At 54.8% G+C, this 13,858-nt stretch overlaps 4 protein-coding genes across 4 annotated transcripts; 2 read left to right on the top strand and 2 right to left on the bottom strand.

Annotated features, from left to right (window-relative positions):
* Positions 1-434: 434 nt before the first annotated feature.
* On the top strand, positions 435-2,454 carry Z517_04806 (uncharacterized protein; the record flags this gene model as incomplete). The annotated part of the gene is made up of 6 exons (XM_013430134.1): positions 435-650; positions 705-804; positions 909-1,225; positions 1,283-1,594; positions 1,660-2,077; positions 2,138-2,454. The coding sequence occupies 6 exons, from the start codon at positions 435-437 to the stop codon at positions 2,452-2,454; spliced, it is 1,680 nt and encodes a 559-aa protein (XP_013285588.1).
* An 838-nt stretch (positions 2,455-3,292) lies between these two features.
* Positions 3,293-5,542, top strand: Z517_04805 (uncharacterized protein; the record flags this gene model as incomplete). The annotated part of the gene is made up of 4 exons (XM_013430133.1): positions 3,293-4,618; positions 4,720-4,870; positions 4,993-5,039; positions 5,135-5,542. The coding sequence occupies 4 exons, from the start codon at positions 3,293-3,295 to the stop codon at positions 5,540-5,542; spliced, it is 1,932 nt and encodes a 643-aa protein (XP_013285587.1).
* Positions 5,543-5,959: 417 nt separating this feature from the next.
* Positions 5,960-7,541, bottom strand: Z517_04804 (uncharacterized protein; the record flags this gene model as incomplete). Its single annotated transcript, XM_013430132.1, has 2 exons — positions 5,960-6,045; positions 6,191-7,541. 2 exons carry the CDS (start codon positions 7,539-7,541, stop codon positions 5,960-5,962), a joined length of 1,437 nt encoding a protein of 478 aa, XP_013285586.1.
* Positions 7,542-8,242: 701 nt separating this feature from the next.
* Z517_04803 (uncharacterized protein) lies at positions 8,243-11,918 on the bottom strand (the record flags this gene model as incomplete). Its single annotated transcript, XM_013430131.1, has 3 exons — positions 8,243-8,397; positions 8,551-11,536; positions 11,592-11,918. The coding sequence occupies 3 exons, from the start codon at positions 11,916-11,918 to the stop codon at positions 8,243-8,245; spliced, it is 3,468 nt and encodes a 1,155-aa protein (XP_013285585.1).
* Positions 11,919-13,858: the final 1,940 nt, after the last annotated feature.

Below are 13,858 nucleotides of genomic sequence, written 5' to 3'. Positions count from 1 at the left end.
ATCACGTGCGGTATCTAGACATGATTATTCACCCCCTTGGTATTTTCCCCCGAACCAACGACTATCCCGCGAGATATCTCACTGACCCATGTTTACAGACAACCAAGGGGAAAAGTGGGCATACGAGCTCCGTAGGATGAACTGGGCTTCGGCGAACCTCCCAACCCTTACATATGCTCTTCGGAGGAGTCGAAGGAGAGCCCAGGAAGCTTCGGGCGAATCAAGCATGTTCCTCCTCCCAGCAACCTGATCGACCCGACCGACGAGGTCATCATAGAATGATTTCCTGGAACAGGCTCGGAAATTGGCTTCCTGTTGACGGATTGGGGTCATCGTCCCCATCAGTCTGAAAGGTATAACTGCGGTGGTGTCGCATCTTTACACACTGTTTGAACCATCAGTTAAATTCCCGCTCTCCCATACTAAATTCAATCATGGCTGCATCGCCGTTAGACTCTGAAAAGCCGTCGACCGATATTCAGCCCTCTTCGAGTGGCACGGTTGCCATCTCAAGACCAGAGGAAGATGGTCCACAAGACGGAAACCTGGACGAAGGCCCTAAGCCTTCTGACGAGCATATGCATGGTATACGTCTAGCTGCAACAGCCGTTTCCCTCCTGCTAGGCATGTTTTTGGTGGCGCTCGACAACGTGGGTCATTTTCTGCGTGATACATTTCACCGTTGACAAAGGGGTTCTTCCTAGACTATCCTCAGTACTGCCATCCCCAAAATCACGGATGAGTTCAACGACTTGAACAAGATATCATGGTACGGAGCGTCATATTTCATGACCTTTGGTGGTGGTGAGTTCTGGCCACCCATCCTCCCTGTTGCTCTATGCGATACTGACCTTTTCGTTGTAGAGCATTACCTTTCTATTCGAAAGCTCCATCGCTGATCAAGTCAGGATTCCAATCAACATGGGGTAAACTCTACAAGTACTTCCCGATCAAGCTCTGGTTTCTCATTGCAGTATTCATCTTCGAGATTGGAAGTCTCATCTGCGGTGTGGCTCCGGGACCAACCACCTTGATCGTTGGTCGAGCAATTGCAGGTCTCGGTGGAGCCGGCATCGGCGTGGGAGTCTTTACCATTCTCGGGTTTGTTGCAGCTCCAGAAACCCGCCCACAGCTTCTAGGATATACAGGAGCCACATATGGGGTTGCGGCCGTGTTGGGACCACTGATCGGTGGCGCTTTCACCGACCAAGTGACGTGGCGCTGGGTATGAGCATCGAAAAAAACATTTGGAGGGCATAGCCACTGACTGACATGCTACCAGTGCTTTTACATCAATTTACCCATAGGTGGCGTCGCCGCCGTGATCGTTTTCATCTTCTTCAAGACCCCAGACAAGGCCAAACCCGCCAAGGCCACAATGAAGGAGAAGTTGTTGCAGCTGGATCTGGTCGGCGCCTCGCTCATGATGTGCCTGATCGTCTCCTATATCCTGGCGTTGCAATATGGTGGCCAAACACATCCTTGGGACAGCAGCGTCGTCATCGGGCTGCTTGTCGGTTTCGTCGCTATCTCGGCGGTTTTCGTGGCGTGGGAGATACTTCAAAAGGAGCGGGCCATGATCGTGGCAAGGCTGGTAAGTCAGTCCTATTGTGACTAGGGTGGCACAAACAGGCTGACCACGGCGAAATCATACAACAGTTTACCAAACGTTATGTCATGGTAGGCTCAATCTTCATGTTCTTCTTTGGCGGCGCATACTTCACGATACTTTACTTCCTCCCCATCTATTTCCAGAGTGTCTTCAACAACAGTCCGATCGGCTCTGGAGTCAAGATGCTGGCGCTTATCATTCCCTTGACGATCGCCGCCATTGTGCAGGGTATTGCACTGATCAAAATCGGCATCGTCCCGTTGTTCTGGCTCATCGGTGGCACTCTGGGCACCGTTGGCTGCGGACTGTTCTATACCATGGACGCCAACACCTCGACCGGGAAGTGGATCGGCTACCAGATCATTGTAGGCTTCACCAGTGGCTGGACGTTCCAGGTCGCCCTGTCCAATGCTCAGATCCATGCGAGCCCTGAAGATATGTCGCAAGTGTCAGCCATCGTCAACTGTAAGTCTCAACAGGCCCCCTTCTCCCGCGATATATATATATGCTGACATAAATTCACAGTCTTTGTGACGATCGGGGGGTCTTTCTTCATCTCGGCCGCACAATCAGCCTTCAACAATCAATTGATACGCACACTCGCAACCACTCTCCCCGACATCGACCCTGCATCGGTGCTTACAATCGGAGCGACTCAGATCCGTCATGCCTTTACTCCCACCCAAGTTCCGGCGGTCATCGACGCGTATATGACTGGCTTGAAAGCTGTTTTTGCCATCACGATTGCCGCGTATGGAACGTCCACTATTGTTGGCGTCTTCGGCAGCTGGAAGAAGATTGACATGGCAGACCTAAAAAAGGCTGCAGGGGGCGCGGCATGAGATACATACATGCAGGACACTGCCTGTCCGCAGACGAGAGAGTTGGCGATCGAAGCGTGCCACCATTCCTCTCGATCTCTTCTGTCTCTCGGTCTCTCGCAACATCTCTTACCGCGTATATAGAAGAAGGGCATCACCTCATGTGCGTTGATACACTGCCAGATCTACGCGTCGATAACGGACGGAGACAAGAGTCTAAAAGCACCAATAACTTTTTCGTATCTATATACGTGTTTTATCTACAGTGCCCTTTTCGACTCCAGTCTCACTCTCTGACCTATTCCCTATTACGGTTGAGACATGTCTTGACTATTACCAAGTATTCACTCTTCTCAACCTTGCCATTACAGCCAAAGGGTACAAATTTAACGCTTACCCAAGATAAGCAAGCCGATATAATCATATTACGAGCAAATGGAGGGCAGATCCATTGTTTGACCCCACAAAGCATCCATGCCTCGACCCCAGAAACGTCTAATGCACTTCATCACCTCCAACTCCACCACTCCAGGGACCCCTACGCGGCAGTTGGGATTCTCAAAGGCCAGCTCCCGACCATCCACATGATGACCAGGTACATAATAATTGCCAGGGGCCCCAAGACGGCATTACGGCAATCTGATCTATCACCGATCAGACTCGAGCTATATGTCCTCGATCGCCAATCTGGCCATCTGTGTTTTTTGTTGTCTGTGGTGACGTTGACAGGGTGATCACAAACCTCCCTCATCTTTCTATTTTCGTCCAAGGCCTGCACTCGATCATATACGAAACACGCCGAATACTTGTTTCCAGGCATCACCGCAAATCCTGCAAGGCTGCAATGACGAGGTCAGAAATGGAGGTCGAAATCGCTCCGTACGAGCCGCGAAGCGTCCTCGAAACACTCCCGTGCACTTTACCCATATCGCATTTTGACACGGACGTTGACTTTGAGAGCATCGCCACTCCGATAGTACAGTCACTGGGAGACCTCACGACAGCAGCAGTAGCAGCAGCAGCAGCAAACCTCTCCCCCATGGCAATATGGCGCGACGTGTTCGCCCTGACTGGCACTATGCGGACGTTCTACTCGGCCGACTCTGTCGCGAAGGCCTGGTCAGAGACGTGCGCGTCCCGCCAGGCGTGCGACTTTGCACCTATCAAGGGATCTGCAACACCGACGCGTCTGGACAAGGATGTCGGATGGGTGAATGTCTCGTTCACATTTCGCAATCGTGGAAGCCCCGCTTCCTCCTGCCGAGGAATTCTGTCCCTGGTGCTAGGGGACGATGGGGTCTGGAAAATCTGGCTCATCAGAACCATCCTCGAGCAGTTGGAGGGCTGCGAGGACGTCGACCATCTCCCAACCGTCCAAGAAATGTCGGACCGCGTGAACGGCAATCAGCCACAGGCGAACGGCACCAACGGGAGCCATGGCGCGATGGACGGGGTTGACAGTCACTTCGACTGCGTCGTCGTGGGCGCCGGCCAAGCAGGTCTCGGCACGGCAGGCCGGCTTCAATCCCTGGGGATCTCGTACGTGGTGCTCGACAAGAACGCGCAGATCGGCGACAACTGGATGACGCGATACGACTCGGCCAGACTGCACACCGCGCGCGAGTACAACCATTTGCCCTTTGACCGGACGTTTCCACTGCCGTATCAAGAATTCCTGACCAAATACGACCTGGCGAGAGGATACAAGGACTGGGTCGAGAAATTCGGGGTCGACAAGCACATCTGGTTCAACACGACGCTGGAGTCCGGGTCGTGGGACGAAGAGCGCAGGACGTGGACACTTCACATCCGCCGCCACGGCGCAGACGGTAATTCTTCCACCCAGACCCTCACCTGCCGCAATGTCATCATGGCCACGGGCGGAGGGGGACAGGTTCCCATCATGCCGCAATACCCCGGCCGCGATGTCTTTCAGGGCACCGTCCTCCATTCCGCGGATTACAAGTCGGCCGAGCGCTGGCGCGGCCAGGCCGGCATCGTCGTCGGCACGGCGAACACGGCCCACGACGTCGCGGAGGACATGGTCGAAGCGGGACTCTCGCAGATCACCATGGTGCAGCGGTCGCGCACGTACGTGCTGCCGTGCGAATACTTCAAAGTCATTTCGGACCGGTCGTACAACGCGCATGTCCCTACGGTGGATGCGGACAGAGAACAGTACTCGGTGAGGAGGGAAAGCCCCCCCCCCCCTTTTTTTTTTCCACTTTTGGTGTTGGAGCCACTTGTCAGCTCAAGATATACGATAAGCTGACCAGCAAGTCGCAGATGCCGTATGCGGTCACGAGGCTGTTGAGTCGCAAAGCCTTGCATGGCATGGCGGCCAAAGAGCCCGAACGGTTCGACGCTCTGGAGCGGGCGGGCTTTCGAGTCGAGAGATACGGCGACATCATGTGGCATATCTGTGAGAAGTTGGGCGGTGCGTTCGCTGGATTTTTTCCTGGTGCGAGGCTGGCATGTACAGCATGTGCTCAGACCAGCCAGTCGGAGATATCATCTCCTATAAGAGATCTCGATCAAGAAGCTGACTCGTAGGTGTAGGTCATTACATGGACGTGGGTTGTTCCGACCTGATTGCGAAGGGCAAGGTACGTTATCACCCTCTCTCGAGCACTCTTTACACAGCCATTTTCACACCCCCATTTGTCTCTCGCCATCTAACGTTTTTCTCTCCCCTCAACAGATCAAGATGAAATCCAACGCCCTCCCCACACACTTCACGCGCACAGGCCTGGCCTTTAGCGACGGCACCGAGATCCCCGCGGCGGTGGTGATCCTGTGCACGGGCTTCGTGGGCAACATGCGCAGCAGCGACGTGGCCCGAATCTTCGGCGAGGACGTCGCGTCGCGCGCCGACGACTTCTGGGGCCTCGACCCCGAGGGCGAGCTCCGCGGCGTGTTCAGGCGCAACCGCCACCCGAGCCTGTACTACGTGGGCGGCACGATCGGGCATGCCAGGTACTTCTCCCGCCATGTGGCGTTGCAGGTCAAGGCCGAGTTGATGGGCCAGCCGCTGCCGCTGTATGATGGGGAGAGGAGGCCCGAGACGGGGGAGGAGTCGCGAGGAGTGTCGGATGGTGGAGAGGCGTGAGTCGGAGCAGAAGCGAGAGACGAGAGAGACGAGAGATGTGGGAGGGAGTTCAGGTCGTCAATGACAAAATGGTGGATGGATAGGAAAGTCAGACCTGCCTTGTGCCTTGTATCCAACATACATGTTACTTTAATCACCATCTCTCCCTCCCCCTCTCTCTCTCTCTCTCTCTCTCTCTCTCTCTCTCTCTCTCTTTCTCGTATAGGGGGGAAAGAAATGAGTCTTGGTTCGATCTTGTTTTCTCATATAATGATATTTTCATGTCATAATATAATCATGATCTGTATGATCTGTAGAATATGATCGTCTGATTCCCCCCGATTCTGACCATACCTGGCGGCCTGCCCTGCCCTGATCTGACCCAACGTAGGTCCCCCAGGCAGGGAAGAGACCCCGTCGTCTTCTGGGTCTGAGAAGTCACTCGAGAAATGCCCAGAGATTATTCAGACTCTCACTCAGACAGGGGTGGGCGAAGATGGCGCTCTCGAGTTCGTCGTAGGTCACTTATCACCCAGACCGTAGATGTTAGCCAAAAGGGGACAAAAAAAAAGGGCAGATGGAGAGAATGAAAGAAAGAAAGCCGTGAGAAAAGGATAGAGGGACAGACAGAAGAAAGAAAGAAAGAGAAAGAAAGACTGCAACACTTACACCCGCCCAACATGGCCAGCTGGACCATGCTCATAATCTCCCCACCCTCAATCCCCAAACAGGCAAAGCCGAGAATCTCCTTCGTGTCGGCGTCGACCACGGCCTTCATGAACCCCTTGGTCTCGTCCATCTCGAGGGCGCGGGCGACGTACGACATGGGCATCTTGGCGACCTTGACGTTGCGCGGCGGGGTGAGGGCGCGGGCTTCCTTCTCGGTCATGCCCACACGGCCGAGCTGCGGGTCGATGAAGGTGGTGCTGGGCACGAGGCGGCCCTGGATGGAGGCGCGCTCGTCGCTGTTCGCGAGGGTGATGAGGTTCTGGCGCAGGACGCGGAAGTCGTCGTAGCTGACGTGGGTTTGCTGGGGGCCACCCTTGATGTCGCCCAGGGCCCAGACACCCGGGGCCGTCGTGGCTAGGTGCTCGTCGACCTTGATGAAGCCCCTGGCGTCGACGTCGATGCCGGCGCTCTCGAGGCCCAGGTCGGCCGTGTTGGGCGTGCGGCCCGTCGCCACCAGCACGTGCGAGCCCAGCAGCGACTTGGGCGTGCCGTCGCCCTGGGTCATGGAGACGACGATCTGGCCCAGCGTGACGTTGGAGACCTCCTTGACCTCGGCGCCCAGGTAGACGTCGATGCCCGCGCCGACAAAGATGTTTTTGATCTCCTCGGCCACGTCGGCGTCCTCGCGCGGCAGCAGCTGCGGGTGGTGCTGGATCAGGCTGACGCGGGCGCCGAACCGCTTCATCATCTGCGCGAACTCGCACCCGATGGCGCCGCCGCCGACGATGACCAGGTGGCGCGGCACCTCGGCCAGCTCCATGATGGTGGTCGAGTTGAGCAGGCCTTCGGTCTTGTCGGCGTTTTTGGCCTGCAGCGGCGCGGGCGAGCAGCCGGCGTTGATGAAGATCTGGTCGCCCGTGAGCGTGAGCGGGTTGGCCTCATCGTCGGCCACGACGACCTGGAGCTGCTTGGGGCCCGTGAACCGGGCTTTGCCCATGAGGATCAGGTCGAGGTTGTCGGTCTGGCGGATGCGGGCCTCGCTGCCGCCGCGGAAGCTGTCGACCATGTCGCGCTTGCGTTTGCGCACCGTCTCCATGTTCAGCACCAGGCTGGACCGCTTGAACTGGACGCCGTAGCCCTGGGCGCGACACGCCAGGTGCGCGATGCGCGCGCTGGCCACCATGGTCTTTGTGGGTGTGCACCCTTCGTTGACGCACGTCCCGCCCACATGGGTCGACTCGATCAGGGCCGTGCGCCGGCCGGCTTTGGCAAAGGCCTGCGCCAGGGGCCCGCCGCCCTGGCCGGACCCGACGATGATGGCCTCGTAGTGGCTGTGGGTGTGGCTTGTCATGATGGTCCGTAGCGCTGCTCTCATATACTTTCTCTGAGTATGGCACAGCCCGTGGTGGGGGGGGGGGGGTAGGGGGACGTTTATTGATTGATAGATTAGTTTGAGTGACCGTCTAGATACTCGCCACGTCGTCTTGACCAGCGATGATCATGTCATTCAAACCGAGGACTAACTGAATATAGCGGGCATCTAATCTAGGGGTGAGTATTGTTTTCTGCCTTGGGCAGATGGTCTTTTTGGTTGGGAGGGGGGAAATGGTTGAGATTGGGATGCGATACGGAGTACCGAGTAGATATATACCCAAGACCTTTGCTTACTCACCGTCATCGCTTTGCTTGTGTCATCCCATGCATCCCACGCATCGACCATCCACTGAGCGACTGCCTGCATTCGGAAAGTTTGGATATTCTTGGGAACTTTTTGACTTTTACGAGACACACGAGTCGAATGAGTGAGATTTTCCCATCAGTCGCGAGCCGGAGACGGGAAGATACAAAGATATAACTCCCGCTCCGCCAAAAACATGCCTTCATCCCCAGGTATCCCATACACCCATCACTTATACAGACACAATTTACCCCCCCCCTCTTCTTCCAAAACTGTCCTTTTTCCTGGTGTCAATTTGCCCATAACATATGCCCTTGCCTTAGCCTGCCCTATCTGCCTACTGAACTTACAAGAGTTGGTACCAAAATTCCCCGTCAAGCAGTGTCTTCCTCCATGTAATCTCCATTCAAGCCATTAGCTGCGGCCATGTCGCTGTTCAGGATTTCCTCCTGCATACCTGGCACGCCGGTCAGGCCCGCAAGTTGGTCGGGTTGGTCCTTCCAGAGGCCGTCGTGGTGGACTTTCATACCTGTGATTGGGTGTTGGTATTAGTAACGCTTTTTCTCTTTCTTGAACTGACGAAAGAGAAGAAGAAGGGGATCTCAGGAGGGGTTTGGGCAAAGAGGGAGAGAGAAAGGAGGATGGAGTGGTGATGGTGGTGGTGGTGGTGGGAAAGACTCACTGGTCGGGAATGGGTACCACGAACTCCAGTCCTCCAGCATAAACACCTCCACGGTGCCTGGGTTGGACTTCGGGTCACTGCTGGTGGGATTCGGCGCCGGCACCGTCTTCTTGAGCTGGCCTTGTGGGCCGGGCGCTCTCCTGAGATTCTTCAACTTGGCAAATACCTTGAGTTGAGCTGCCATGGCCACCTCGACCATGGGACGGCCGAGACAAGCATGGGGCCCGTATCCGTGGTGGATGTACAGCGATCGATCACGCGTGGGATCGATCTGGCGCGGGTTGGGGAACACACTCTCGTCCAGGCCGGCCGCGATAAAGTCGACGTAGATTTGGTCCCCGGCCCTGATTGGGACTTTCTGGCCGTTGTCGGGAATGACCGTGTCGATGTTGGCCTTGCGAAGCAGCCCGAAAGCCGCCGGCGCCAGACGGTTCGCTTCAAGGGCGTATCCCTTGAGTTTCTCGAAATCAGCAGGGTCGTTGGACCAAGCACATCGTTGAATCTCTGGCCAGTGCTCCTTGTATTCGTCCGACAGGTATACGTCCAACATTTGGATGAAATGTTGAGCCTGCGTGGCAACAGCAGCTGCAGCGGTGGGGATGATGGTCGAGACAACCTCCTCAACCGACTTGCCTCCCTCAAAGAGCCGTTTCAGAAGCAAAGTCCCATAATCTCCGAGCAGCTCACCAGTCGTCCCCATGGAGAACAGGTCGCGGACCCGAAGGAGTCCACCAACCTTGACCGCCTCGCACACGATCTTGACAAGCTTCGAGAGTTGATCGTTCGCCGTCTTCGCACCCGCCCGCAGTTTGAACGAGCTGGCTGTGTCAAGGTCCAGGAAGACGTAGGCGAACATGATGGACAACGCGAGGTAGAGCTGGTCGACCTCAACCCCGATGGGATTCAGGTCTCCTGGCTGCTTGAGCGGCAAATGGAACATGCGCGCAACAAATATGGCATGGGACGGATTGCCGACATCGCGGCACGCGTCAAGCTGGTACCATTCGCCTCGCAGGCGCTCAGACCGGGCAACCACTAGTTGAGTGGTCAGGTCTTCGTAGAACTTCTGCACCTGTGCAAGGCCGTTGACCGGGCAATAGAGGGCCTTCTCGACTTCCTTTCGCTGCGTCGCATTGGCCGCGCTGTCCCCGCTCAGCATATAATCTTGATGAGTGAGATAGAAAGTATGTGGGCCCCAGGGCACGGAAAACGAGGCCTGGTCTCCAAGAACACCGGTGACAGCCTTCCACGATCGAATGGAAGTCGGAACTCCAATGTAGGTCGGTCGGTCGAAGTTGTAGTCCTGCTCTTTGCCGAGCTTGGTCAAGATCTTACGATTCTCTTCGGGTACTGTCAGGGGAAACATGGCATACACCGAGTTCCCACGATAGTAGAACGGCAGAGCTCGCATTAGCAAGGTATAGAAGCAACCCCCTTGTGCCACCGTCGGGTCGGATTTGACTTGGGACCAGCCCCAATTGGTCAGGTTCGCAGGTGTGTAGTCGACCGTGTAGAATCGATCTCCCCTGGTAAGAGCCACGGCGTCGGCCAGAATGGTTCGAGAGATGGTATATCCCGGACATAGGCCCGAGCCAGGCTCCAATGGATCCTTTGCATCTTCGGCAACGATACCTGGATAGAGCTCGACGTAGTCTGGATGTTCATAAAGCGCTTTCAAGGAGCGAGCGACCTCCTTGTTCTTGGTGATATCGGAGAAGGTCTTGTGAGGCTCCAGTTTGAAGAACTTCCTAAATTCGTTGAGTGTCGCCACATTCCAGGCTCGCGCCTGCTGGATACCCAAGACGTCGATGAGCTTCATCACGAGGGGCACGTTCCTGGGTCCAAACGCGCAGGCCACATCTTCGGTAGCTTCCGTCAAGATCTTGATGAGATCTTCATCCCGGAAAGTCCCTCTCTGTGTGCGTTTATATCTGCCCGAGTCAAGATCCCACTTGGAGGGATCGGGGCCGCGGTCGTCTAGCCATTTCTTCAGCTTCGGTAATAGCTCCCACTGAGTCACTGTAGTGACATCTCTGCCGGGGAATAGAGACTGGTACAGATCATTGGTCCATTTCTCATCCTTGATGCTAATGGCCGAGTGCCATCTGTAGACCAAATTGAACTCGACGCTGACTTGGTTTCCTACCCCTAAGGGGACGCCTGCGCTGTCAAATACATCAGAGAAGTTCTTCCGTGGATCCAACGTCCATGTCGAGTTCGTGCGATTGAGATTGAGAATCGTTCGCACATAGTCGTTCAAAATGATATTGACGTAGAGGCCGCACGTCACCAGTCTGGCGGTCTGAAACAGATCGTTATCGAGCTTGGCGATGGCCGCAGTGTCTTGGTCGTTCTTTGGCAGTTTGAACCGACCTCCCTCGTTGATTTCCTTGAGCTGCATGGCCGCATAGTTGTGGAAGCGGTTGAAGCAGACAATAATGGCGGAAACTCCGGGCGGGAAGCCGAGAATGCGCTTCTCGCAGAAGCTGTCTGGCTTCAAAAGACCATCCTTGAAGGTTCTGATTTGGTTCTGCTCTTCCTGGCTGCTCCCATACAGAGGCGCCAGGTCCAAATAGGATGAGGTCTTGACCACGGAGTAGTCGGTATCATCAGTGTGGAAGCAGTCGTGGATGATTATCGTAGCAAGGTAGAAAAGCATGCTAGAGATTTTGTTCGGATGTTCTCTGGGTTCGTCACCCCGGGCGAAGATGGCGTCGAAGATGACGCCAGGGTCGGGAAGCACCCCTGGCTTGAGAGTCTGAGGGGTGACGGTCCTCGCGTAATACGAACCAGCCTTGCCCAGGTGCGGGTACATGATGTTGTTGTTGGACCCGTCGGCAGTGCGATATTTGAACTCATCCCCTTGGTATGACAGGGGAGGATGCTCCAAGTTCTCCCAGAGCAACTTGATGAACTGGTTGGTCAAGTCATCCAGCGACTTTGACTCGGGAGGCAGTGAAGCTGCCAATTGGAGAATCTTCTCCATCTGTGGAAAGACCGGATTAGACATGATCAGAGGCATTCACTCCAACATTGCTCACTTGATACTGACGATCATCGACGAGACCGCCATCGAACAAGGTTGTGTCGACCAAAGAACCAAGTAGTCCAAGGTTCTCTCCTATCCGAGGTGCTTGAGATGCGACGTCCGCAAGCACTCTGGCCAGAAGGGGACGGGACTGCACTGTGGCGCCATTGATGACAGTACTGGTTGATGCAGAATTCGACCCTGCAATGCTTTCAAAAAAGCTTCTGATAGTGGTGCTGATTCGGGACCCCGTGTAGTCGTCACCCAAGCTGGACGGAAATTCGCGTGAGCCGTCCATTGCGTTGAGAGAAGTTGAAGAAATCTTCCTTTTACGCGCCATTGTTGGCAGGCAGAGGTCTCAGCTATATAGGTGAGGCCCCCGTAAGGCGTCGAAGGAACACAGGCTACAAGGACAGGAGTCAAGTCCGGATCTGGCAGAAGCGAGTGAGGTGTCGCGGTGGAAGGGGAAGGCAGCAACATCAGTAAACGAAAGGCCCAGGGAGTCTCGCAAATGCTCCCTTGAACGAATAAGACTGAGGGCTGAGCATCGAGCTGAGGCTCCTGGGCCCACTATCTCAGCAGGGGTTCATGGGGGGGCCGAGAGCTCGTGGTCTGCAATGGCGACGTCCTGATTGGCAACGGCCAGTCATGGTTACCTTCAGGCCATGGGCCCTTGGCTCGGTGACCAGCCTCGGCAGCACGCGCAATGGCGCCTTTTGATATCGCTAGAGACATTCGAGTGGAGACCAGTCAGAAAGTAGCCAGGAGTGAACAGTGTGCTTGGGCAGTAAGCAGAGGATAAGCTTGGAATAACAGTGCTCAAATATTGGCCGAGAGGAAAATGATCCAGTTGCTTTCTCGATGCTCTTAATCGAAGGATTATCCCACAACAATCTGCTCGAGAATCATCAGCTTCAGCGCCTGGAATGACCGGAGAAGAGCCATGCGACCAGTCCCGCTGCCAATTTGGTTAACTCGCTGTAAGCCCAAGGGGCCATCCGGGGGGGATTGATAGGAGCCGCTGTCTAACCAACCTTAAGCACACGCACGTCGACCAGGGCGCTTGAAACACCAAGAATGTACCTCGTACCTAGTTCCCATTGTTCTTTTGTTGCAATGATGACCGGTTGATCCACAGCATCTTGGTCTGCCTTACCTTGAGAAAGCACAGACTGTAGGTAAGACCCTGAGACCCCTGACCCCTCAGTCTTCGAAATAGAATCTTCTTCCGTTCCGCGTGTAACCGGCCGATCGCCAGTGAACTCCGGGTTCCCAACTTGGAGCACCCACACGAACAATAGGCGTCGTAACTAGGTGGCTGCGTCACACCACGAAGGGTGTTGTGGAGTACAATTTCAGCCAGCCTTCACTGTTGCTTACAGGACAAGAAATGTATGTCTTGAAGCTCACAATTGCTTCGATCCGAGATGCAATCATCAAAGGGAGAGCCATTGGGACACTCTGAAATACCTTTCGTCCGTGTCGGGAAAGTGTTGTACTCGTAGACTGCTGCAATATGACAAAAGCAGCCACCATACAGCGCTAGCAAGCGGAGCCAGCCTCGTCAAAGAAATGCAGGAGAGATCCTTTGAGGATTATTTGCAAGGATAAGGGCAGAGACTGGTAGGGCCCCTTCCAAATGACACTGGGTCCAATTACGTCCGAAAAAGTCTGGTGATCTCAAAGTTGTGTGATAGGAGTACGATAGCGTGAATGGAACCCGAGGACTGCAAAAGGCGTCGAGTTGCTCATCAAGTTTGAAGGCAGCATCTATATCAGCCGCTGACTTCAGCCCCGAAAGGAACCATGTGAAGGCAGCTGCAGGGGTGGACAAGAGGTGGCACAGGCTCTCCCCTGGCTCTTAGAAACAGGTTTGAAAGAGGGCGGTTCACACCGGTTACAAGATTGACAATACAAGTGCTGCTCAGGAGCAGAGTTTGTAGGAAGACGGGAGGGAGACGTTGTGCAAGACTCAACACAGCAAAGAACTGCTCAACAGGAATGAATTCAAGTCGATGAAGCAACATCTACAATCAAACCAACCTCAGCCTGGAATTCTCGAAGGCAACAGACATTATAGAGAGAAGATTAATGGTGCACAAAGTGAACAATGAAGACAACCAACCCACCACCAATGCAGCAAACATTGATATATTCCAAGTTGACAGAGAGACACAGATGAAAAGACCAGCCAAAATGAAAATCTGCTGTGTCAGACGCTGTCATTTGATTTGTCAAACCTGAATCCGCAGCATCCAATAGCATAGCGCCAAGATTTTC

This window comes from Fonsecaea pedrosoi (genome assembly GCF_000835455.1).
Source record: "Fonsecaea pedrosoi CBS 271.37 unplaced genomic scaffold supercont1.3, whole genome shotgun sequence".
Taxonomy (NCBI): domain Eukaryota; kingdom Fungi; phylum Ascomycota; class Eurotiomycetes; order Chaetothyriales; family Herpotrichiellaceae; genus Fonsecaea; species Fonsecaea pedrosoi.
This window is presented reverse-complemented; position numbering and strand designations above follow the sequence as displayed.